This window comes from Choloepus didactylus, chromosome 1 (genome assembly GCF_015220235.1).
Source record: "Choloepus didactylus isolate mChoDid1 chromosome 1, mChoDid1.pri, whole genome shotgun sequence".
In the NCBI taxonomy this organism is placed as follows: domain Eukaryota; kingdom Metazoa; phylum Chordata; class Mammalia; order Pilosa; family Megalonychidae; genus Choloepus; species Choloepus didactylus.
The window spans coordinates 63,708,359-63,734,812 of NC_051307.1; the positions used below are offsets into that span (position 1 = coordinate 63,708,359).

The 26,454-nt window shown below is 38.4% G+C and overlaps 1 protein-coding gene across 3 annotated transcripts in view; it reads left to right on the forward strand.

Moving 5' to 3' along the window:
* The window catches only part of TBC1D23 (TBC1 domain family member 23), a 100,578-nt gene that overhangs the window by 53,552 nt on the left and 20,572 nt on the right, over positions 1-26,454 (forward strand). For all 3 annotated transcript variants that reach the window (XM_037834461.1, XM_037834471.1, XM_037834453.1), the window contains 3 exons: positions 1-93; positions 2,417-2,587; positions 15,170-15,212. In XM_037834461.1, the coding sequence (XP_037690389.1) occupies positions 1-93; positions 2,417-2,587; positions 15,170-15,212 (307 nt within the window). The remainder of the gene's footprint in view (positions 94-2,416; positions 2,588-15,169; positions 15,213-26,454) is intronic.

A 26,454-nucleotide genomic window follows, 5' to 3' on the forward strand; every position in this document is an offset into this window, starting at 1 on the left:
GAAGGAGTCCGGTTCTTTGTGGTGGATTGCCGTCCTGCAGAACAGTATAATGCTGGGCATTTATCAACTGCTTTCCACTTGGATTCAGATCTGGTTAGTATACATACTGATTAAAATTTTTTAAAAGAAGAAGAGAGGAAGTAATTTTTTTTCTTTAGCGCATAAATAAATATACGTGTCCCAGATTGGAGATGTTTTTCTTTCTGTTTAAGGAGGGAGTCTTTGTCCTCATTAGAAATATGTTGACCTCAGGTTTACTTTTCACCCAGGACACCCTTTTTAGCATCATAAAGCAAAGGCTTATTATTGCTTACCATTGTTATGTCAGTAAATTCTAAACTTCTTACTATGAGCTGCTGATTCAGCACTTAGCACTGTGCCTTTCACCTAGTAAGTACTCTTATAAATATTAGCTCTTATTATTAATTGGGTAAGAATTCTAAAAGTTTTTACCATAAACCATTTTTAAAATTATGAATACTTATGCATATAATAAATTAATATTTGATATGAGTAGTATCTGATATTTAGGTACTCAGAAGATGGTAGTTGTTTTAATTACTATCCTAGGAACATTTTAATCGAAGGAGAGGACAAATAATTAGATGCATTCAGAGATGCTTAGATCCCTCGACAGAGGAGGGAGACTGACATCATTTGAGTTTTTCTGGGGTCATTAGAGCCCCAGGGAGGGTTGAGAGGAAACTCATGGAAAATAGAGGTAGAAGAACCCAGAGGTTTGGCCACTGTAGGTGGGAAAGGCCGTCCTAGCATGTTCACACCTTGAGATGTGCCTTTTTCCTTCTCTCCTGTAAGGAAGACTTACATTCATTTTCTTAAATTTACTCCAGTGGGGAACGACTATGATTTGTTAATTTCTAGGGGGTATGGTAAGAACAAGTTCGCTGAAATGTAGTTATTTTAGGTTATTTGTTTTTCTTATTCCTTTGTTGGGTTATAGTCTGTTTATTTTCTTGGGGTAGGATAGGAACATGTTGAAAGCAATGTAGTTATTTTAGGTATTTGTTTTTTTCTCAGTCCTTTGTTTTGATTTTGTTTGAAGTTTTTTTTATTGTTTTTTTAATTTTGATCAAGTTAAAAAAAAATTTACTCCAGTAGTTCATAAGTGCAACGTTTAAAAAAATTTTTCAAGAAATAACTCCAGTTAACTGCTGTTATCAGCTTGTTTAGTCTTTCTGACCTTTGTTTTCATGGCGGCTCTTCAAATGTTGATATCTCTTTTTGGAAAAGTACTTCAATTATATAATATTTATGTATTTCTTGTTCTGCCACTTGATTTTTCACTTAACAGTTTCTTGGAGATCTTTCCATTTGGATTCATTCTTTTCAATGGCTGCACAGTGGTCCACGGTATACAGAATAACATAATTTATTGCCCTGTTGTACATTTGGGTTATTTTCAGTTTTCTTGTAATAAACAATGCTGCAGTTAACAACCTTATTCATACTTTCTGAACTTATGCAAATATTTCTATAAAATAGATTCCTAAAAGTAGAATTGTTGGATTGAGGGGTAGAATTGTTGGATTGAGGGGTAACATAAAAAGATTGAACCAATTTCTACTTCACAACTGTGAATGAGAATGATTGTTTCATACCATCGACGTTATAGGACTTTATCAGTACTTTTTATTTTTACCAGAGTAATGAGTGGAAAAACAGTGGTAATATCAAGTCCCTTTGAGCATCTTTTTCTGAGCATGCTGTTTATTTGTATTGTTCTTACAAATTGGTCTTTGACATTGTTTATTCATTGTTCTGTTGGATTTTCTTTATGCTTTTTATGTAGCCCCGTTATAAGAGTAGTTTAAAAATTTTTGTAGTTATTAGCATAATTGTTTTGTTGAAGGTAGGAATTGGATTTTTTTTTTTCATTTTTGTATCTCCAGTACCTAAAATAGTGCTGATAAATAAGTGGATAAATGAATGATTTCTAGGATTTCTGCCTATCCTCTAAGAAATACATGGTTTGCCATGTAAGTGGAAAACTAACAAATATGTCTTGTTTTGGTATCTTGTTTTTAGTCATGGACCCTTCCAGCCAGTGTTAAACTCTTCTCCTGTCATGATACCTAAGGATACCATGGCTAGTTATTTGTCATTTTAGAAACAAGAAACAATACCAACAAAAAACTTTTTCTAGTAAAGTATTTTTTTTGCATAATTTAATTTTTCTGTGGTATTTCAACTGTTCCAATGTATTATAGATACATTTATATTCATTTCTTTTCTTCTGTCCCAGGAATTTCATTTATAATAGCTTTTTCTTTTTCCTTTGTTTTCATGGTGGCTGTTTAAATATTGATATCTCTTTTTGGAAAAGTACTTCAAAGTTTTCAAAATGTATGTAAAAACATAGGCTTACCAAGTTTTAAATTTTTTAAAAATTGTCTAGATGCTCCAGAATCCATCCGAGTTTTCACAGTCAGTGAAATCCTTGCTCGAAGCACAGAAGCAGTCCATTGAATCTGGCTCCATAGCAGGTGGGGAGCACCTCTGTTTTATGGGCAGTGGTAGGGAAGAAGAAGACATGTATATGAACATGGTCCTGGCACACTTCTTACAGGTATGATTTTAATTTTGGTTATTGATGTCACCTTTAAGAAATTCTCATTGGTAGTTTTGTTCTTCTGTTTACATTGTTAGATTTATTTTTTGTGTTGTCTTTGAGAGCTTTTGGGTTTTGTTTCATGCCACGAAAGTTCTTCTTCCCTTATTTTTCTCGGGTGCTTTCTTTGGGTATATTTATTAATGTTAAACATCTAGAATTTATTTTGGTGTTAAAAGTGAAGTGGGAAGGCTAGGATCTAAGATGGTGGCATAGAGAGGCGTGGAAGCTATGTAGTCCCCCTGGAAAAACTAAAAAAAAACAGAAACAGCTAGTAAATAATCTGGAATAACTGCAGGGGGACAAACGTGACCATCTGCTCATCATACATCAACCTGAATTGGGAGGAATGCCCGAGATCACAGCATAAAATCTATAAGTAAAAACTGCGGATCCAAATCGGGAGACCCCTCCTCCACAGCCCAAACTACAAAGCCTCGTGGTGCCAGAGAGAAGCTCTCTCCCGGCAAGCAAATACAGCTCAGCTGAGCTCCAGCTGGGGTTTTAATTAGTGAGTGTGAACTGCTCACTACAAGGTACAAATCCCCAACAAGCAGACAGAGGCTTTGGGTGGTGACTGACCTTGGAGAGCCGGAGGGTCGCCTCGGACTAGCTCTGTTCCTTTTTTGACTCCGTGGAGAAAGCCTTAGCCATTTTCAGTTCCCAGTTCTGTAACCCAGACAAGGGTATAGCACAGGATGAGAGAGACCATTGAAATGCTAATGACCTTCCCCTAGGGGTCTGTCTTCTCTAAGAGGAAAGGGGTGGGGCCCAGTTCTACTACCTGCCTTTCATTCAGAACTTGGGTAAAAGGAGCCACACCTCCTTACATCAGTCAAAAATTATAGGCTAACAGGCGCCACCTGCTGGGCAGAAAAAAACAGTCACCAGAGGCATCAGAGGGTGTACCAATTTTCTAAGACACACCCTCAGGGAAACCGGATACTGAATATTTCCTCTTTCTGGGACCTTAGTCCATTCTGGTCTGGGGAGGCCTGATTGGGGTACCCAAGGAAACCTTGCCGAGACAACAGAAAACTACAACCTACTCCAAGAAAAATGAGGTTATGGCCCGGTCGGGGAACAAACTTGCACTTCAACTGTGATGCAGGAATTGAAACAACTAATAATAAGTCAATTCAAAAAGTTTAGGGAAGATATGGCGAAAGAGCTGAACTGTATAATGAGAACACAGGACATACATAAGGTAGAAATTGAAAGTTCAAAAAACCAACTGGAGAAATCCATGGAAATGAAAGGCACAACAAGAGAGATGAAAGACATTGGAAACATACAACACCAGATTTCAAGAGGCAGAAGTAAACACTCAGGAACTGGAGAACAAGTCACCTGAAAGCCTACACACAAAAGAACAGATAGAGAAAAGAATGGAAAAATACAAGCAATGTCTCTGGGAACATAAAGACAAAACGAAAAGCAAGAATTTACATGTCATTGGTGTCCCAGAAGGAGAAGAGAAGGGAAAAGGGGCAGAAGCAATAATAGAGGAAATAATCAATGAAAATTTCCCATCTCTTATGAAAGACAAAAAATTACGGATCCAAGAAGCACAGCATACCCCAAACGAAATAGATCTGAATAGGCCTATGCCAGGACACTTAATAATCAGATTATCAAACATCAAAGATAAAGAGAAAATCTTGAAAGCAGCAAGAGAGAAACGATCTATCACATACAAAGGAAGCTTGATAAGACTATGTGTGGATTTCTCAATAGAAACCATGGAGGCAAGAAGGAAGTGGCATGATATATTTAAGATACTGAAAGAGAAAAACCACCAACCAAGAATCCTATATCCAGCAAAATTATCCTTCAGATATGAGGGAAAGCTTAAAATATTCTCTGACAAACAGACAATGACCGAGTTTGTGAACGAGAAACCTGCTGTACAGGAAACACTAAAGGAAGCACTGCAGACACAAAGGAAAAGACAGGAGTGAAAGGTTTGGAAAACAATTTTGGGAGATAGTATCACAGCAATGTAAGTATACTGAACAAAGATGACTGTGAATATGGTTGAAAGAGGGAAGGCTGGAATCATGTGGGACACCAGAACAAAAGACGAACGATAAAGACTGGGACTGTGTAACTCAGGGTGCTCAACAATTGTAATAAAAGGTAGAAATGTGTTTTTGCATGAGGTAGAACAAATGAGTATCAACATTGCAAGGTGTTAAAAATAGGGTGGGAATGGGGGGAAAATGCAATCAATGCAAACTAGAGGCTAGAATTAAAAAAAAAATACTAGATTTGTATTAGTTTCTTATTACTGCTGTAGTAAATCATCACAAATTTTGTGGCATTAAAAAAAAAAAAAAGTGAATTGGGAAGCAAAAAAATATTTTTTCCAGGTGGCTAGCCAGTTGTATCATGAATTTAGAAAACCACTTTTTAAATGTAAAACTGAACTACCTCTATACATTAGGCTCTATTTCTGGATTATTCTGTTACATTGATCTTTATGTCTGTTCATGCCCTACTACTTTTTCCAGTAACTATATAATGTATTTTAATATCTTCACTTTGAAATTGAGTATTATATTTATTTTACTTATTCATGACATTTAACTACATTATACTCTTGTTTTGAATGTTGTCTTCAGCATTCTAATTTTTAGTGATGATTTTATGCAAACTGTCCCTCTTCCTTCTCTGCAGTGCCTCATTCAGTGATGGCTCTTTGTTTATAAATATACATTTTTTTAAGCTATTTGGTAGTTTTTACTTTAAAACCTTCACTTTATATGCTCCTGTACTGTGGAGTCAGGGAGAATGTGGACATGGTGTTGCACAAACCACTCAATTTGGGTCCTTTTCTATTCATGTTGCATTTTACTGTGACTCTAGTTCGAGAAAATTAGTCTAAACATCACAGTTTTTTTTTTTTTTTTTTTTACTTTTTTTTAAATGCATTTTGAGATATATTCACATACCACACAGTCATACAAAACAAATTGTACATTTGATTGTTCACGGTACCATTACGTAGTTGTACATTCATTACCAAAATCAATCCCCGACATCCTCATTACCACGCACACAAAAATAACCAGAATAATAATTAAAGTGAAAAGGAGCAACTAAAGTAAAAAAGAATACTGGGCGCCCTTGTCTGTTTGTTTGTTTGTTTCCTTCCCCCACCTTTCCACTCATCCATCCAGAAACTAGACAAATGGGAGTGTGATCCCTATGCCCCCCCCCCCAATCCCACTGTCCCCCCTCATAAGCCACATTTTTATACAATTGTCTTCAAGATTCATGGGTTCTGGGTTGCAGTTTGATAGTTTCAGGTATCCACCACCAGCTACCCCAATTCATTAGAACCTAAAAAGGGTTGTCTATATTGTGCATAAGAGTGCCCACCAGAGTGACCTCTCGGCTCCTTTTGGAATCTCTCTGCCACTGAAGCTTATTTCATTTCCTTTCACATCCCTGTTTTGGTCAAGAAGATGTTCTCCATCCCACGATGCCAGGTCTGCATTCCTCCCCAGGAGTCATATTCCACATTGCCAGGGAGATTCACTCCCCTGGGTGTCTGATCCCATGTAGGGGGGAGGGCAGTGATTTCACCTTTCAAGTTGGCTTAGCTAGAGAGAGAGGGCCACATCTGAGCAACAAAGAGGCATTCGGGAGGAGGCTCCTAGGCACAATTATAGGGAGGCCTAGCCTTTCCTTTGCAGCAACACTCTTCCCAAGGGGAAATTCCGTGGTAGAGGGCTCAATCCATCAAACCAGCAGTCCCCTATGTCTGTGGGCATGATAGCAACCATCGAGGTAGGGCAGGCCAATACCCCTGGATTCTCCACCAGCTCCTCAAGGGGGCTCTGCATATTTTTTTCCTTGTTTTTTTTTTTTTTTTTTAACTTTTTTTTCCTAAATCAACTGTATGAAAAATAAAAAAAAATTGAAAAAAAATTAAAAAAAACCTACAATAAAAGAACGTATCAAAGAGACCATAACAAGGGAGTAGGAAAAAGACAACTAACCCAAGATAACTACTTTACTTCCAACGTTTTCTTACTCTACCCCAAGAAAGTAACCTAATATAGCAACATTTCTGTGGACTTGGTCCTACTATACCCTTCAGAAATTAACAGACCATAGTCATTTCTGGGCATTCCCAGAACATTAAATTTACCCATGATAGCTTATCTGTTCTTCTTGGATTATTGTTCCCCCTTCCTTAATTGCTCTCTATTGCTAGTTCCCCTACATTCTACATTGTAAACCATTTGTTTTACATTTTTCAAAGTTCACATTAGTGGTAGTATATAATATTTCTCTGTTTGTGACTGGCTTATTTCGCTCAGCATTATGTCTTCAAGGTTCATCCATGTTGTCATATGTTTCACAACATCGTTCCTTGTTACTGCCGTGTAGTATTCCATCGTGTGTATATACCACATTGTATTTATCCACTCATCTGTTGAAGGACATTTGGGTTGTTTCCATCTCTTGGCAATTGTGAATAATGCTGCTATGAACATTGGCGTACAGATATCTGTTCATGTCACTGCTCTCCGATCTTCCGGGTATATACCGAGAAGTGCAATCGCTGGATCGAAGGGTATCTCTATATCTAGTTTTCTAAGGAACTGCTGGACTATATTCCAGAGTGGCTGAACCATTATACAGTCCCACCAACAATGAATAAGAGTTCCAATTTCTCCACATCCCCTCCAGCATTTGTAGTTTCCTGTTTGTTTAATGGCACCATTCTAATTGGTGTGAGATGGTATCTCATTGTGGTCTTAATTTGCATCTCTCTAATAGCTAGTGAAGATGAACATTTTTTCATGTGTTTCTTGGCCATTTGTATTTCCTCTTCAGAGAACTGTCTTTTCGTATATTTCACCCATTTTGTAATTGGGCTGTCTGAACTATCGTCATTGAGTTGTAGGATTTCTTTATATATGCAGGGTATCAGTCTTTTGTCAGATACATGGTTTCCAAAAATTTTTTCCCATTGAGTTGGCTGCCTCTTTACCTTTTTGACAAATTACTTTGAGGTACACAAACTTCTAAGCTTGAGGAGTTCCCATTTATTTTTTCTTTTGTTGCTTGTGCTTTGGGTGTAAAGTCTAGGAAGTGCCCACTTAATACAAGGTCTTGAAGATGTTTTCCTACATTATCTTCTAGGAGTTTTATGGTACTTTCTTTTATATTGAGATCTTTGGTCCATTTTGAGTTAATTTTTGTGTAGGGGGTGAGGTAGGGGTCCTCTTTCATTCTTTTGTATATGGATATCCAACTCTCCCAGCCCCATTTGTTGAAAAGACCTTTATGACCCAGTTCAGTGACTTTGGGGACCTTATCAAAGATCAGTCGGCCGTAGATCTGGGGGTCTATCTCTGAATTCTCAATTTGATTCCATTGATCTATATGTCTATGTTTGTGCCAGTACCATGCTGTTTTGACAACCGTGGCTTTATCATAAGCTTCAAAGTCAGGGAGTGTAAGTCCTCCCACTTGGTTTTTCTTTTTTGAGTGTCTTTAGCAATTCGGGGCATCTTCCCTTTCCAAATAAATTTGATAACTAGCTTTTCGAAGTCTGCAAAGTAGGTTGATGGAATTTTGATTGGGATTGCATTGAATCTGTAGATGAGTTTTGGTAGAATTGACATCTTGATGACATTTAGCCTTCCTATCCATGAACATGGAATAATTTCCATCTTTTAAGGTCCCTTCTATTTCTTTTAATAGAGTTATGTAGTTTTCTTTGTATAGGTCTTTTACATCTTTGCTTAAGTTTATTCCTAGGTACTTGATTTTTTTAGTTGCTATTGGAAACGGTATCTTTTTCTTGAGTGTCTCTTCAGTTTGTTCATTTCTAGCATATAGAAACATTACTGACTTATGTGCATTAATCTTGTATCCCGCTACTTTGCTAAATTTGTTTATTAGCTCTAGTAGCTGTATCTTCGATTTCTCAGGGTTTTCCAGATATAAGATCATATCATCTACAAACAATGACAGTTTTACTTCTTCCTTTCCAATTTGGATGCTTTTTATTGCTTTGTCTTGTCGGATTGCCCTGGCTAGCACTTCTAGCACAATGTTGAATAACAGTGGGGATAGTGGGCATCCTTGTCTTGTTCGTGATCTTAGGGAGAAGGCTTTCAGTCTCTCACCATTGGGTACTGTGCTGGCTGTGGGTTTTTCATATATGCTCTTTATCATGTTGAGGAAGTTTCCTTCAATTTCCTACCTTTTGAAGTGTTTTTATCAAAAACGGATGTTGGATTTTGTCGAATGCTTTTTCAGCATCTGTTGAGATGATCATTTGATGTTTCCCTTTTGGTTTGTTAATGTGTTGTAATACATTGATTGATTTTCGTATGTTGAACCATCCTTGCATGCCTGGAATGAACCCCACTTGGTCATGGTGTATGATTTTTTTAATGTGTCTTTGGATTCGATTTGCAAGTATTTTGTTGAGGATTTTTGCATCTATATTCATTAGGGAGATTGGCCGGTAGTTTTCCTTTTTTGTAGCATCTTTACCTGTTTTTGGTATTAGATTGATGTTAGCTTCATAAAATGAGTTAGGTAGTGTTCCATTTTCTTTGATGTTTTGAAAGAGTTTAAGTAAGATTGGTGTCTGTTCTTTCTGGAAAGTTTGGTAGAATTCTCCTGTGAAGCCATCTGGCCCTGGGCATTTATTTGTGGGAAGATTTTTGATGATGGATTGGATCTCTTTGATTGTGATTGGTTGGTTGAGGTCTTCTGTTTCTTCTCTGGTCAGTCTAGGTTGTTCATATGTTTCCAGGAAATTGTCCATTTCTTCTACATTATCCAGTTTGTTGCCATACAGTTGTGCATAGTACCCTCTTATAATTTTTTTAATTTCCTTGGGATCTGCAGTAATGTCACCTTTCTCATTCAGTATTTTGTTTATATGGGTGTTCTCTCTTTTTGATTTTGTCAGTCTAGCTAGGGGCTTGTCAATCTTGATCTTCTCAAAGAAGCAACTTTTGGTGATATTTATCCTCTCTGTTGTTTTTTTGTTCTCTATGTCATTTATTTCTGCTTTAATCCTTGTTATTTCTTTTCTTCTTCTTGGTTTAGGATTGGTTTGCTGTTCATTTTCTAGCTTTTTCAGTTGATCCATTAGTTCTTTGATTTTGACTCTTTCCTTCTTTTAAATATATGCGTTTAGTGTGATATATTTTCCCCTCAGTACCGCTTTTGCTGCATCCCATAGGTTTTGGTATGTTGTGTTCTCATTTTCATTCGTCTCTATATATTCAGCAGTTTCTCTTGCTATTTCTTCTTTAATCCACTGATTGTTTAGGAGCGTGTTGTTTAACCTCCAGGTATTTGTGAATTTTCTAAGTCTTTGATGGTTGTTGACTTCTAATTGTATTCCATTGTGGTCAGAGAATGTGCTTTGAATAATTTCAATCTTTTTAAATTTATTGAGGCTTGTTTTATGTCCCAGCATATGATCTATTCTGGAGAAAGTCCCGTGAGCACTAGAGAAGTATGTGTATGCTGGTGATTTGGGACGTAATGTTCTATATATGTCTGTTAAATCCAATTCATTTATCAGATTGTTTAGGTTTTCAATTTCCTTATTGGTCTCCTGTCTGGTTGATCTATGTATAGGAGAGAGTGATGTGTTGAAGTCTCCCACAATTATTGTGGAAACATCATGTATTTTGTGGCATCTTGATTGGGTGCATAAACATTTATGATTGTTATTTCTTCTTGTTGAATTGCCCCTTTTATTAGTATGTAGTGACCTTCTTTGTCTCTCAAAACATCCCTGCATTTAAAGTCTATTTTATCTGAGATTAATATTGCTACCCCTGCTTTCTTTTGGCTGTAGCTGGCATGAAATATTTTTTTCCATCCTTTCACTTCCAATTTCTTTGTGTCCCTGTGTCTAAGATGAGTCTCTTGTATGCAGGATATTGATGGTTCATTTTTTTTGATCCATTCTGCATATCTATACCTTTTAATTGGTGAGTTTAATCCATTTGCATTCAACATTATAACTGTGAAGGCATTTCTTGAATCAGCCATCTTATCCTTTGGTTTATGTTTGTCGTATATATTTTTCCCTCTTGCTATTAATATCCTTTAATGTACCCATATCGAATCTCTTCAGTACTGAACCTTTCTCCATGTCTCTCTCTCCTTTCTTTGTTTCTCTATCTGTAGGGCTCCCTTTAGTATCTCCAGTAGGGTAGGTCTCTTGTTAGCAAATTCTCTCAGCATTTGTTTGTGTGTGAAAAATTTAAGCTCCCCCTCAAATTTGAAGGAGAGCTTTGCTGGATAAGTATTCTTGGTTGGAAATTTTTCTCACTCAGAATTTTACATATGTCATGCCACTGCCTTTTCGCCTCCAAGGTAGCTGCTGAGTAGTCACTACTTAGTCTTATGCTGTTTCCTTTGTATGTGGTGAATTGCTTTTCTCTTGCTACTTTCAGAACTTGCTCCTTCTCTTCAATATTTGACAGTGTGATCAGAATATGTCTCGGAGTGGGTTTATTTGGATTTATTCTATTTGGAGTTCTCTGGGCATTTATGATTTGTGTATTTATGGTGTTTAGAAGATTTGGGAAGTTTTCCCCAACTATTTCTTTGAATACTATTCCTAGACCTTTACCCTTTTCTTCTCCTTCTGGAACACCAATGAGTCTTATGTTTGGACGTTTTACATGATCTATCAAATCCCTGAGGTCCATTTCGATTTTTTCGATTTTTTCCCCCATTCTTTCTTTTGTGCTTTCATTTTCTGTTCTGTCATCTTCCAGGTCACTGATTCGTTGTTCAACTTCCTCTAGTCTTGTACTATGAGTATCCAGAATCTTTTTAATTTGGTGAACAGTTTCTTTAATTTCCATAAGATCATCTATTTTTTTTAGTCTTGCAGTGTCTTCTTTATGCTCTTCTAGGGTCTTCTTGATGTCCTTTGTATCCTGTTCCATGCTCTGCTTGATGTCCTTTATATCCCATGCCATGGTCTCATCGTTCATCTTTAGTTCTTTAATTAGTTGCTCTAAGTACTATATTTCTTCTGATCTTTTGATTTGGGTGCTTGGGCTTGGGTTATCCATATCTTCTGTTTTTTCATATGCTTTAAAATTTTCTGTTGTTTTTGGCCTATTGGCATTTGCTTAACTTGGTAGGGTTCTTTTAGGATTTTTAGACCAATTGAAATCCTTATCTCTAATTTGTCAGGTCTACAGCTAGTACACTTTCTGTGACTAACCAGCAGGTGGCGTCCGCGAGCCACCTGTTCCCCTCAATCCAGTTCTCCCCTGCTTTGCCTCTGTGGTGAATGGGGGAGTAGGTCTTGTGGGGTCCAGTTGGTGTACCAAGCTTGCGTGTGTAGTTGTTGTTGCCCACCCTGTATAAGGGGCGTGTGTCTGGGCGGTCAGGGAGGGGGGCGGCTCTAACAACCAAATCTCCCTGGTGTTCCTGGAGTTCTAAAGCTGCTGCAATAGTCTAATCCTTCAGTTCAGTCCTGCCACAGTTTGTTTCTGCCACTGACCCACAAGTCCTTGGTATTGGCATGTGGCCCCTGAGACTTGTGAATGGGTCCCTCTCCCAGGCCTTGCACCCCCTGGTCCTCTGTTGAGGGATGACTGTGCTATGTCACAGGTGAGTGCCGTCTCCCCAGGCTGCCGGTCTCTGTAGGGAGGCTCCCAGTCTGCTGAAATGATGTCTGAATGGGGCTTGTTAATTCCCACTGCTCCACCTTCCCAAGTCTGGGACAACCAGCTGAGGGTGCAGGGAAGGCTAGTGTCCACGCCCAATTTTGTGGTGTATGCGTGTTATTGTAAGCACTTCCGTCACACTGGGTTGTCTGGGGCAGCTCTGGGCTATGGGGCCGGTGACAGGCAGGAGTGTTTCCTGTCCACCAGGATGATGGCTGTGAGAGGATGCCCCCCTTTTCTTGGGAAGTTGTGGTGTTTAGTGAATTTTCTCGGCCACTGGATTATTGCCTTTTGTGTCAGAGCTCTCAGTTCTGCTCTTGTCTTGACCTGCCCAAATTGCAAGTCTTTGAGGCTTTCTGTATTGGGCTTCTTAGAGTAATTGTTTTAGAAAATGAAAAAAAGAAAAAAAAAGAAAAAAAAAAAGGGCCCTCAGGGCAGATCTAATGCATTATTGAAATGCTAAGAGACAAAGCAATTAGGGCTATTAAGGAAAGATCCAGGGGGCAGAGAGATCAGTTTTTCTTTGGGTTTTGCAAATGAGTCTGTGGGGCCTGAGCTCTGCCCTTCCCCTTTCTATGTTCACCAAAACTCCAAAAAGCATCGGCTTTTATTTTTGAGTTTGTCTTGCTGTTTTTTTGCTATGCCTGTCTCCTCTCTGCTGGGCTGGCTGCTCTCAGATTCTCTGGTGTCTGGTCTCAGTCTGTCTATGGTTGGAGTTTGGATCAGTAGAATGAGTTTCCGATAAGAGCTGGCACTGCAGTTCTCCCTTCTCCTTCCCGGTGCTGACAGCCCCTCCTCCCACGGGACTGAGTCTGGCAGGGAGGGGCATGGGTCCCCTGGCCGCAAAAACTTACAGATTTCGCTGATCTCAGCAGTTCCACGTTTTCATGAGTGTTGTATGAAGTATGCCCAAAGTTAGATTGCGCTGCGGTGTCCAGTCCATGCAGTTTCTGACTTTCTACTTACTTCCCTGGAGGAGTAACTAAAACATGCACCTCACCAGTCCACCATCTTGCCCTGCCAACATCACAATTCTTAAAGAACAAAATCAAACAAGGAGCAGGGTATTTTAGAGATAATTTTAACTGTATTAAAAATAAACAGAATAACAAAAATAGGGACAATCATGCTCATTTTACTCATAAATTTTACTCGTAAATTTACTGGCCTATTTTAAGAATTCTCTGGTTTGAACCATATTGTAAGGGCTATCATTTGGCAAGACTTTGGAATATGTGAATTATTTTTTATGATTCAAGTTCTTAATGTGGATTCAAATTCTTAGGAAATTTTTTCCTGATATTTATCTTGGAAAATTTAAAACATTAAAAATTGGCAGAACTCCTCTCTGTCTAGCTAAGCCAACTTGGCAGGTGAAATCACTGCTCTTCCCCCTGTATGGGATCAGACACCCAGGGGAGTGAATCTCCCTGGCAACGTGGAATATGACTCCTGGGGAGGAATGTAGATCCAGCATCATGGGATGAAGAACATCTTCTTGACCAAAAGGGGGAAGTGAAAAGAAGTGAAATAAGCTTCAGTGGCAGAGAGATTCCAAAAGGAGCTGAGAGGTCACTCGGGTTGGCACTCTTACGCACAATATAGACAACCCTTGTTAGGTTGTAATGAATTGGGGTAGCTGTCAGTAGATACCTGAAACTATCAAACTACAACCCAGAACCCATGAATCTTGAAGATGATTGTATAAAAAGTAGCTTATGAAGGGTGGCAAGGGGATTGGGAAGGCCATATGGACCACACTTCCCTTAGTCTAGTTTATGGATGGATGAATAGAAAAATGGAGGAAGGAAAAAAACAAACAAACAAAGGCACCCAGTGTTCTTTTTTAGTTTAATTGCTCTTTTTCACTTCAGTTTTATTCTTGTTATTTTTGTGTATGTGGTATTGAAGGTGTCAGGGATTGATTTAGGTGATGAATGCACAACTGTGTAATGGTACTGCGAACAAGTGAATGTATGATTTTTATGACTGCATAGTATGTGAATATATCTCAATAAAATGAATTAAAAAAAATAGGCAGAACTGAACCCTGTAAGCTCTTTATGAAGATATAACCACATTTTCATTATCCCACTTTATTATAAAAAATCTAACTGGTGTTCAAGTTTCCCTGATTTTCTTAAGATCGAAAATAAGACATTGCCTTTGGTTAATGTCCTTTAAAACTTTTAATTTATAGGTTCCCCTGCCTCATTTTTTCCTTGCAGTTTGTTAAAAAACCCAGTTATAGAGTGTCCCACATTCTGGATTTTGCTGATGGCATTCACAAGGTGTTGTTTATGAGATTCTGTCCCTAGTGTTTCCTATAAGCTGATAGCTGGGGGTCATAGGAGGTGTTTTCATATTTCTGTCAAGTGGCAAATACTGTTCAGATGTCTCTTTTGTCTCTTTTTATAATTGTTGAGATCCACTTTGTTTAGAGATTTGCAAAATAGTAACATTCTTTCATTTCTTTAGTAGCTAAAATATTTCATTTCCATAAGAAGATAATTTGAAAGCTTTTAAATACCACCCTAATTTTGTCTTAAATTCCATTTAACTGATACTAATTTGATTGTGAATCTCATTTCTTGAGGTTATAGTAAAATAAAATCACAGTGTTGTTAATAGCCGTGAAGTTGTCTCCTTTCTGCCACCAAAGCACCAGAGCTGACATACACAAAAGGAGTGTCTATACCTTTCTGAGTCAAAGTCCAAAATGTTAGGGAAACAAGAAAGTCCAGAAATTTAATATATAACCATATATTACATTTGTAAATATTTGTAGAACTATCAGAAATTTTAATTAAATTGCATTTTGGAATAATTTTAATTTTCTTTTCTGTTACAGAAAAACAAAGAATATGTGAGCATTACCAGTGGAGGATTTATGGGTAAGGCTGTAACTTATTAATTCCTTTATTTCTACTTTTCAGTGGAAATTGTACTGATTATCAGCAGAACTTATTTAGAGTGACCACACTGGTTAATGGGTAGGCTCTACTATCTTTGATCTTTCAGGAAGTACAGAGAAAAAGCACGGCCAGAGGACATACAGATAAACATAGGAGACAATTAGAGTGAGTAAATATTTGATGAAAGACTGTTTAAATGTGTTCGATTAGCTTGGATAATCTACAGACTGATATCTCATAATCCAGGATATTAAAATAGTTGCCAAGGCCTCTGAGAATTTAAGGATTAGGTCAGTGTAATAAGATTAGAAAAGCCTGCTTTACATTAGGAAATACAAAATACTGATCTGTAAATGCTGGGAAAAATTCACAGTAAAAGGAAAATACGTCTTGAACGTAACAGAACTTTGGGTTTTGATTCTGGAAGTCTTGTAAGGAGTAAGTTGTGACTTAAGTATTTTTTTATGTTTTAACTTAGACTTACTTTTTGGTAGGTTAGGATATATTTCCTCTTGGTCTTTTTTTGACCAAAAAAGTTTGTAAATATCTCTTTTTTTTTTTAATGCAGTTTTACTAGATATTGACACACTATATAATCCATCCAAAGTATACAATCAGTGGCTCACAGTATCATCATATAGTTGTACATTCATCACCACAATTAATTTTAGAACATTTTCATTACTCCCAAAAAAGAAAAAAAGAAAAAGAACACCCAGAACATCCTATACCCCTTATTGCCCCGCCAATTGTTTAATTATTTATTTTTGTTTTTATTTTATTACTCATCTGCCCATACACTGGCACAAGGAAGTGTCATTCACAAGGTTTTCACAGTCACACAGTCCTACGATAAAAGCTATGTTGTTATACAGTCATCATCAAGAATCAAATGTACTTGATTACAGTTCGCAGATTCAGGTATTTCCTTCTAGCTATTCTAATACACTAGAAACTAAAAAGGAGTATCTATATAATGCACAAGAATATCCTCCAGAGTGACCGCTTGACTGTATTTGAAATCTCTTAGCCACTGAAACTTCATTTTGTTTCATTTCTTCTCCCTCTTTTGTTCAGGAAGGAATTTTCCCTCCCATGATGCCAGGGCCAGGCTCATTCCTGGGAGTCATGTCCCACATTGCCAGGGAGACTTTCCCCTGGGAATCATGTCCCACATACGGGGTAGGGTAGTGAGTTTATTTGCAGAGTTGGGTGAGAGAGAGAGGGGCCACATCTGAGCAACGAAAGAGGGTTTCTGGGGGTGACTCTTAGGCATAAGTAGGCTTAACTTCTCCTTTGAAGAAATAAATTTCATAAGACCAAACCCCAAGATCAAGAGCTTTGACTTATTAAATTGGGAGTCTCTAATGCTTGCTAGAATATCAGGAATTCACCAGGTGGGGAAGTTTAATATTTCCACATTTTTCCTCAGTCCCTCAAGGGGGACTTTGCAGCATTGAATCTGTAAATCACTTTGGGTAGAATTGACTTCTGAACTATATTTAGTCTTCCAATCCATGAACACAGTATTTCCTTCCATTTTTTTATGTCTTCCTTGATTTCTTTTAGTGATTTTTTTGTAGTTTTCTGTGTATAGGTCTTTTATATCCTTGTTTAAATTTATTCTTAAATTAATTCTTTTGGTGCTATTGTAAATGGAATTTTTTTCTTGATTTCCTCCTCAGATTGCTTCTTGCTAGTGTATGGAAACACTGCTGATTTTGTTTGTTAATCTTGTATCCTGCCACTTTGCTGTACTCATTTATTAGCTGTAGCCCCTTTGTTGTAGATTTTTCAGAATTTTCTACATATAGGGTTATGTCATCTGCAAATAGTGAAAGTTTTACTTCTTCCTTTCCAATTTGGATGCCTTTTATTTCTTTTTCTTGCCTGATTGCTCTAGCTAGCACTTCTAGCACAGTGTTCAATAATGATAGTGATAGTGAGCATCCTTGTCTTGTTCCTGATCTTAGAGGGAAAGCTTTCAGTCTTTCCTCATTGAGTATGATGTTAGCTGTGGATTTTTCATATATTCCCTTTATTGTGTTGGAGAAATTTCCTTCTATTCCTATCTTTTAAAGTGTTTTCATGAAGAAAGGATGTTGAATTTTGTCAAATGCCTTTTCTGCGTTGATTGAGATGATGTGCTTTTTCCCTGTTGATTTATTGATGTAGTAGATTGCATTAATGGATTTTCTTGTATTGAACCACCCTTGCAAACCTGGAATAAAACCCACTTGGTCATGATGTATACTTCTTTTAATGTGCTGCTGGATTTGATTTGCGAGCATTTTGTTGAAGTTTTTTGCATCTATATTCATTAAAGAGATTGGTCTGTAATTTTCTTGTATCTTTGTCTGGCTTTGGTATCAGGGTAATGTTGGCTTCATAGAATGAGTTAGGTAGCTTTCCCTCTTCAATTTTTTTTTTTTTTTGCACTGTATGAGCAGGATTGATAATTCTTTCTTGAATGCTTGGTAGAATTCACATGTGAAGCCATTTGGTCCTGGACGTTTCTTTTTGGGGAGGTTTTTGATGACTACTTCAATGTCTTTACTCAGGATTGGTTTGTTGGGGTCTTCTGTTTCTTCTTGAGTCAGTGTTGGTTGTTCATGCTTTTCTAGGAAGTTGGTCCATTTCATCTAAGTTGTCTAGTTTGTTAACTATAGTTGCTCATTAGTATCCTCTCATTATCTCCTTTATTTCCGTGGGGTCAATAGTTGTGTCTCCCCTCCCCTCCCATTTCTGAATTTATTTATTAGTTCTTTTTTGGGGGGGTGGGGGGGGACAGCCTAGCTAAGTTCTTTTCTCAAAGAACCAACTTGTGGTTTTGTTGATTCTTACTGTTTTTATGTTTTATGTTCTCAGTTTCATTTATTTCTGCTCACATCTTTGTTATTTCTTTGCTTCTGTTTGCTTTGGGGTTAGTTTGCTGTTCTTTCTGTAGTTCCTCCAAGTGAGCAGTTAATTCTTCAATTTTTTCTCTTTTTTTTTAATGTAGGTGTTTAGGGCAATAAATTTCCCTCTCAGCACTGCCTTTCCTGCAACCCATAAGTTTTTTTTTTTAATGCAATTTTATTGAGATACGTTCACACACCATGTAATTCATCCAAAGAATACAATACTATTATCATATGGTTGTGCATTCATTACCACAATCAATTTTAGAACATTTTCATTACTCCAAAAATAAAAAAGAACCTCCCATACCCCTTATGCCCCCCCAATTATTTATTTATTTATTTTTGTCTTTATTTTTATTACTCATCTGTGTTATTGGATTTGATTACCTAGTATTTTGTGGAAGATATTTGCATTTATATAGATTAGAGAAATTGGTCTGTAGTTTTCTTTCCTTGTACTGTATATTTATCTGGCTTTGGTATTAGGGTGATGTTGACTTCATAAAATGAGTTAGGTAGTGTTCCTTCTTCAATTTTATGAAACAGTGTTATGCAGGAATAGTGTTAATTCTTCTTGGAATGTTTGGTAAAATGTCCCTGTGAAGCTACCTGGTCCTGGGCTTTCTTTGTTGGGAGGTTTTTTTTTTTGTTTTTTTTTTTTTTAATCTTCATTTTATTGAGATATATTCACATACCAGGCAGTCATACAAAACAAATTGTACATTCTATTGTTCACAGTACCATTACATCACCTAAATCAATCCCTGACACCTTCATTAGCACACACACAAAAGTAACAAGAATAATAATTAAAGTGAAAAAGAGCAGTTGAAGTAAAAAAGAACACTGGGTGCCTTTGTCTGTTTGTTTGTTTGTTTCCTTCCCCTATTTTTCTACTCATCCATCCATAAACTATACAAAGTGGAGTGTGGTCCTTATGGCTTTCCCAATCCCATTGTCACCCCTCATAAGCTACATTTTTATGCAACTGTCTTCGAGATTCATGGGTTCTGGGTTGTAGTTTGATAGTTTCAGGTATCCACCACCAGCTACCCCAATTCTTTAGAACCTAAAAAGGGTTGTCTAAATTGTGTGTAAGAGTGCCCACCAGAGTGACCTCTCGGCTCCTTTTGGAATCTCTCTGCTACTGAAGCTTATTTCATTTCCTTTCACATCCCCCTTTTGGTCAAGAAGATGTTCTCCGTCCCACGATGCCAGGTCTACATTCCTCCCCAGGAGTCATATTCCACGTTGCCAGGGAGATTCACTCCCCTGGGTGTCTGATCCCACGTAGCAGGGAGGGCAGTGATTTCACCTTTCAAGTTGGCTTAGCTAGAGAGAGAGGGCCACATCTGAGCAACAAAGAGGCATTCGGGAGGAGGCTCTTAGGCACAATTATAGGGAGGCCTAGCCTCTCCTTTGTAGCAACCATCTTCTGTTGGGAGGTTTTTGATAACCATTTCAATCTTTTTACTTGTGATTTGTTTTTTTTTGTTTGTTCGTTTGTTTTTTTTAAATAAATTCAAACTTACAGGAACCATTGCAAAAACAATACAAACCCCATACACAGAACTCCAGCATACCCTAACCCCCCTCCCCTGATAGTCGGATCCACCAACTTTAACATCCTGTCACACCACCATTTCTTTCTTTCCTTCCCTCCCTATCTATCATCCATCATCTATTGCTCTGTCTTCTGAACATACGAGAGCAAGCTGCACACATCCTTGAACAAACAATATAATTCACATGTACATTTCCCATGAACAAGAACATTCTTTTATGCAATCCCATTAAGCGCAGCTAAGAAGTTGAAGAAATTCAACATTGATACAAAGCTTACATTCTGTACTTCCTTTTTTTTTTTCCTTATGCCCCAACTGTGTCTCTTTGAGCCTCCTCTCCTCCATCCTCAGATCCCATCCAGGATCGTCCTTGGCATTTAATTGTCATTATCTATTTAGACTTTTTTTTTTTTTTTCAATTGTGGAAACATATATACAGCCTAAATCTTCCCATTCCAACCCCTCCCTAGCATTCCATTAGTGAGATTAATCACATTTAGAATGTTGCAATGCCATCACCTTCCCACCATCCCTTACTAGAAATTTCTCTTCACCGCAAACAGAAATCCTACAATCATTTCATAACTCCCCATTGCCCCTTTCCCCACTTCTCGTAACCCATACTCTACTTTTCATCTCTGTGGTCACATTCTCTGATACTTTCTTTGTGCTTACCGTGGGGCTTAAATTTAACCTCTTAAATTTATAACAATCTTGTTTTTCTTTGGTACCAACTTAAGTTCAATAGGACACATTAACTGTGTTCCTGTACTACTCCATTCCCCCACCTTTATGTAGTTCTTGTCAAAAATTACATATTTTACATTGAGTCCAAAACCACTGATTTATCATTACAGTTTATGTATTTTAGATCCTGTAGGAAGTAAATAGTGGAGTTACAAATCAAAAATACAGTAGTATTGATATTTATATTAACCATGTGCTCTTTACTGGAAATCTTTATTTCTTCATGTGGTTTCATTCAATTTTTTAGTGTCCCTTCCTTTCAGCCTGCACAATTTCCTTTAGCATTTCTTATAGGACTGATCTACTGGTGATGAAGTCCCTCAGCTTTTGATTATCCAGGAATGTTTTCATCTCCCCCTCATTTTTAACCTCCAGTTGTTTGTGAATTTTCTAAGTCTCTGATGGTTATTGACTTCTATTTATATTCCATTGTGGTCAGAGAATGTGCTTTGAATATATTCAGTTTTTTTTAAATTTATTGAGGCTTGTTTTATGTCCCAGCATATGGTCTATTCTGGAGAAAGATCTGTGATCACTAGAGAAGAATGTGTATCCTGGTGATTTGGAATGTAATGTTCTATATACGTCTGTTAAATTTCTCTATATCTGTCTCTTCTTTCTTTGTTTCTCTGTCAGTAGGCCTCTCTTTAGTATCTGAAGTAGGGCAGGTCTTTTATTAGCAAAATCTCTCAGGATTTGTTTGTCTGTGAAAAATGTAAGCTCTCCCTCAAATTTGAAGGAGAGTTTTGCTGGATAAAGTCTTCTTTGTTGGGAATTTTTCTCTCTCAGAATTTTAAATGTCACACCATTGCCTTCTCACCTCCCTGGTGGCTGCTGAGTAGTCACTACGTAGTCTTATGTTGTTTCCTTGGTATGTGGTGAATTGCTTTTCTCTTTCTGCTTTCAGAACTTGCTCCTTCTCTTCAGTATTTGAGAGTCTGATCAGAGTATGTCTCGGAGTGGGTTTATTTGGATTTATTCTATTTGGAGTTCGCTGGGCATTTATACTTTGTGTATGTATATTGTGTAGAAGGTTTGGGAAGTTTTCCCCAACAATTTCTTTGAATACTCTTTCTAGACCTTTACCCTTCTCTTCCACTTCTGGGACACCAATGAGTCTTAAATTTGGACGTTTTATTTTATCTGTCATATCCCTAAGATCCGTTTCGATTTTTTTAATTTTTTTCCCCATTCTTTCTTTTGCTCTTTCATTTTCCATTCTGTGGTCCTCAAGGATGCTGAGTCATTGTTTAGCTTCCTCTAGTCTTGTTCTGTGAGTATACAGAATCTTTTTAATTTGGCCAACAGTTTCTTTTATTTCCATAAGATTTTCTATTTTTTTTATTTACTCTTGCAAGTTCTTCTCTGTGCTCTTCTGGGGTCTTCTTCATCTCCTTTATATCCTGTGCCATGCTCTTCTTCATGTCCTTTATAAAAAGATCCTGTGCCATGCTCTCCTTGTTTTAGTTCTTTGATTAATTGCTCCAAGTACTATGTCTCCTCTGAACTTTTGATTTGGGTGTTTGGGTTTGGGTTCTCCATATCGTCTGGTTTTATCATATGCTTTAAAATTTTCTGTGTTTTTGGCCTCTTGGCATTGGCTTTACTTGATTGGGTTCTTTCACTATATGAAAAACACCAATCTCTAATTTGTCAGTTCTATAGGTTGGTGGCGTACGCTTTCCCTAACTAACCAGCAGATGGCATCTGCGAGTCACCTATTCCCGTCAAGTCATTTCTCCCCAACTTTGTCTTTGTGGTGTGTGGGGGTCTGATTCTTGTGGGGTTCAATTGGTGCACCAAGTTTGGGTGTGTTGTTGATGATGTCCACCCTGAATGAGGGGCATGTGTCTGAGTGGTTAGGGAGGCAGCACAGCTTTAATAATCAAACCTCCCAGGTGTTCCCGGACATTTAAGGCTGTTGCAAGAGTCAAAGCCTTCATTTCAGTCTTGCCACAGATTGTCTCTGCCACTGACCTACAAGTCCTTGGTATTGGCGTAGGGTCCCTGGGATTTCCGATTGGGTCCCCCTTCTCAGCTGTGCTCTTCCAGGAACTCTGCTGAGGGAACGCTGTGCCACGTCACAAGTGCGCACCGGCCCTCCAGGGAAGCCCTGGGCCACCAGGCCATGCAGGGACGTTCCCAGCCTGCTGTAAAGATGGCTGAATGGGGCATGCTAATTTCCCCCTTTTCACACAGCTCTGCCTTCCCAGCTCCGGGACAATTAGCTGTGGGTGCACTGAAGGCCACTGTCTGCGGCCAATATTGTTGCGTGTGCGCAGTGCTGTGGGAAACACTCCCCGTCACACTGGGACCCTTGGCACGGCTCTTGGCTGTGGCTCTGGCCCTGGGCAGGAGCGTCCCCAGCCCACCGGGAAGATGGTTGCAAGGGGCGCAGTTTCTCCTTTTGGCTACCCTCTGCCCTCCTGGCTCCAAGACAATTAGCAGTGGGTGTGGGGAGGGCTATCTTCCACGCTAGATATTGAGGCATTGGCACAGCCCGTTCCTGCTGTGCTTCACTGCCCAGTTTTTACTGCCATATCCACAGCCACTCCCGGGTTTTGTTTTGTTTTTTAAAAAGAATTAGTCCGTCTCCAAATGCCAACCCACGGTTTCCCCACACCACAGCATGGCTGCCAGACTTTCAGCTGGCTCACTTGTTTCAGAACGCAGACTCCTGGTTTCACCAAATGCATGGTCCCTGTGGATTTAGCAGACCTTGTCCAGCTGGTGCATCGCAGGAACTGGTGTTTTGGGTCACTTTCTGGCTTTTATCTAGTATTTTTCATGGAAGTGTTTTTTTGCCCTGTCTCACCTAGCCGCCATCTTAGGTTCTCCCAACCCATAAGTTTTGATTTGTTGTATTCTCATTTTCATTTGCCTTGAGATATTTACTGAATTTCCTTGTAATTTTTTCCTTGACCCATTGGTTGTTTAAAAGTGTGTTGCTTAGCCTCCATATATTTGTGCATTTTCCATCCTTCCACCTGTTACTGATTTCCAGCTTCATTCTGTTATGATCTGAGAAGATGTTTTGTATAATTTTGAAATTTTTAAGTTTATTGAGACTTGCTTTGTGACCCAGCATGTGGTCTGTCCTGGAGAATGATCCATGAGCACTTGAGAAAAATGTGTATCCTGCTGTTGTGGGGTGCAGTGTTCTGTAAATGTCTGTTAAGTCTAGTTCGTTTATCATTCTATTCAGTCTCTGTTTCCTTATTGATCCTCTGTCTAAATATTCTGTCTGTTGATGAGAGTGGTGTATTGAAGTCTCCAGCTATTATTGTACAGGTGTCTACTTCTCCCTTCAGTGTTGTCAGTGTTTGCTTCATGTATTTTGGGCACTCGGGCTCAGTACATAAATATTTATGATTTTTATGTCTTCTTGATGAATTGTCCCTTTTAGTTGTTTTACATTTGAAGTCCAGTTTTTCTAATATTAATATAGCTACCTGTGCTCCTTTGTGGTTGTTGTTTGCATGAAATGTCTTTTTCCAGCCTTTCACTTTAAACCTATTTTTGTCCTTGGATCTAAAGTGAGTCTCTTGTAGGCAGCATATAGATGGGTCCTGGTTTTTGATGCATTCTGCCAGTCTCTCTTTCGATTGGGGGTTTAATCTATTAACATTTAATATTATTACTATAAAGACAGTACTTTCTTTTATCATTTTGTCTTTTGCATTTTGTATGTCATATTGTTTTTTTCTTCTCTTTTTACTGTTACTGATAATCTTCATTTCTACACTCTTCCCCAAACCTCCCTCTCCTGTCTTTTCCTATCTGCCTGTAGTGCTCCCTTTAGTATTTCTTGTAGAGCAGGTCTCTTGTTCACAAACTCTCTGTGTTTGTCTGAAAATATTTTGAACTCTCCCTCATTTTTGAAGGACAGTTTTGTCAGATATAGAATTCTTGGTTGGCAGTTTTTCTTTTTTAGTATCTTAAATATATCATGCCACTGCCTTCTCACCTCCATGGTTTCTACTGAGAAATCTGCATATTGTCTTATCAAGCTTCCTTTGTGTGTGATGGATCGCTTTCCTTTTGCTGCTTTCAGAATTCTCTCTTTCACATTTGACAATCTGATAAGTAAGTGTCTTGGAGTAGGTCTGTTCAGATCTGTAATCTTATGTCTTTCATAAGAATTGGGAAATTTTCATTATTTCCTCCATTCTTTCTGCCCCTTTTCCTTTCTCTTCTCTGTGTGGGACACCCATAACATGTATATTTGTGTGTTTCATGTTGTCATTCACTTCCCTGTTCATATTTTTCCATTCTTTTCCCTATCCTGTTGTGTGTTGGATTTCAAATGCCCTGTTTTCTCATTCACTAATCTTTCCTTCTGCCTCTTCATATCTGCTGTTGTGTGTCTCCATTGTGTTTTTCATCTCTTCTGTTGTGCTTTCATTCCCATCAGTTCTGCCATTTGTTTTTTCAAGCTTTTCAAATTCTGTATGGACACCCTATGTCGTCTTTATATTCTTCATCTCTTTTGCCACATTTTCCTTCAACTCATTGATTTGGTTTAGAAGATTTGTTTGAATATATTTAATTGGTTGTTTCAACTCCTGTATCATTTGAAGTGTTTGTTTTTTCCTTTGAGCTGTATCTTTATGCTTTCTAGTATGACTCGTGATTTTTTGCTGTTGTCTAGACATCTAATTTCCTTGATTAATTTATTCTGGAGATCATTGTTTCTATTTAATACAGAGTTTTCTTGTTGACTGGCTTTGTTCTCTGTTCTTTGACATTCCTTTCAACCTGTTCAAGACCTCTAGCATAGCTTTTGCTTAACTGATCAAAATTTTTCAGCTTTGGTTCTTCTGGTTCTTGCCCTGCCTCTGTGGAAGTTTTTTTTGTGGTGAGTGCCCCCAGATAGAATTGACCCCAATCAGATTTTCTCAGACAAAACAGACCCAGGGCTCAGGAAAAGGGTGTAATCTGTATCAAGATTCCCCGGGGATGAGACCCAGCAAGATGCAAGTCTTTCCTGTGAAGCCTCTTGATTCTGTGCTTTTCCTATCCTGCTCAGCAGGTGATACTTGTCAGCCCACATGTCCCCACCATCCTACAATGCCTTTAATTCTCATCAAACCCTGTCCCTGCCAGGGGTGTGGTTGAGACAGAAGCTGAGGCATAAGGGCTTAAACTGTTTCTGTTTTCCAGCCCTGGGGTCTGAATTCTCTGAATGAGAGACAACACTTGTGCTGGTACCTGCCCTTCCTCTTTTCTTGGGGAAGATATGCCCTTTGGGGAAATTATCTCCTTCACCTGACTAGTTACTTTGTCTCTTAGACATACCTTAACTCCACCCTTGCCTGTGGCAGTGCTGACAACTGAAAGAGCCTGCTGCTTTATTTAATGGGCTGCTAAAAAGTACAAAAAAAAATCCTTTTCAGATCTGGTCCCCAGCCCCCCGGGTTCACCAATCAAGAGCCAGAGATGGTATCTGGCTCTGTGTGCTCCTTTTTGAGGGGCACAGCCTTTTTCCAGTATTCTGCACTCAGCCAACTCCCAAAGCATCTGTTTTTTTTTTGTTGTTTGTTTGTTTTTTGTGTTTTTTTTGGTCAGCCCTGCCTCGTCTCTGCTGGGGAGAGACCTCCAGGTTCCTTTCGTGCTTTCTCCAGGTTTATCTGTACTTGTAGCTTATACTCAGCAGTTTGAATTTTTAAATTAAATCCACAGTTGGATCTTGGTTGCACTACCTTTCCTTGCTCCTAATAGATACTGCTTCTTTTTCCCATGGGAAGTGACTCCAGAACAACCTGCGGTGCTAGTGTGGGAGAAGCACCGGCCCACACAGCTTGGGAGATGATATTTACGGTTCTGTGCTGTGATCTCAGCCCTTCCACCCAGTCCAGACTGGTGTATGATGTGTGTGTGGTCACCAAAGTCCCTCAAAGAGTTGTTCCAGACAGTTCCTGGGTATTTACTAGCTGTCCCAGAAGATGAACTAAATGCCACACCTCCCTATGCCGCCATTTTGCCCCACATCTTACTCTGTAATTA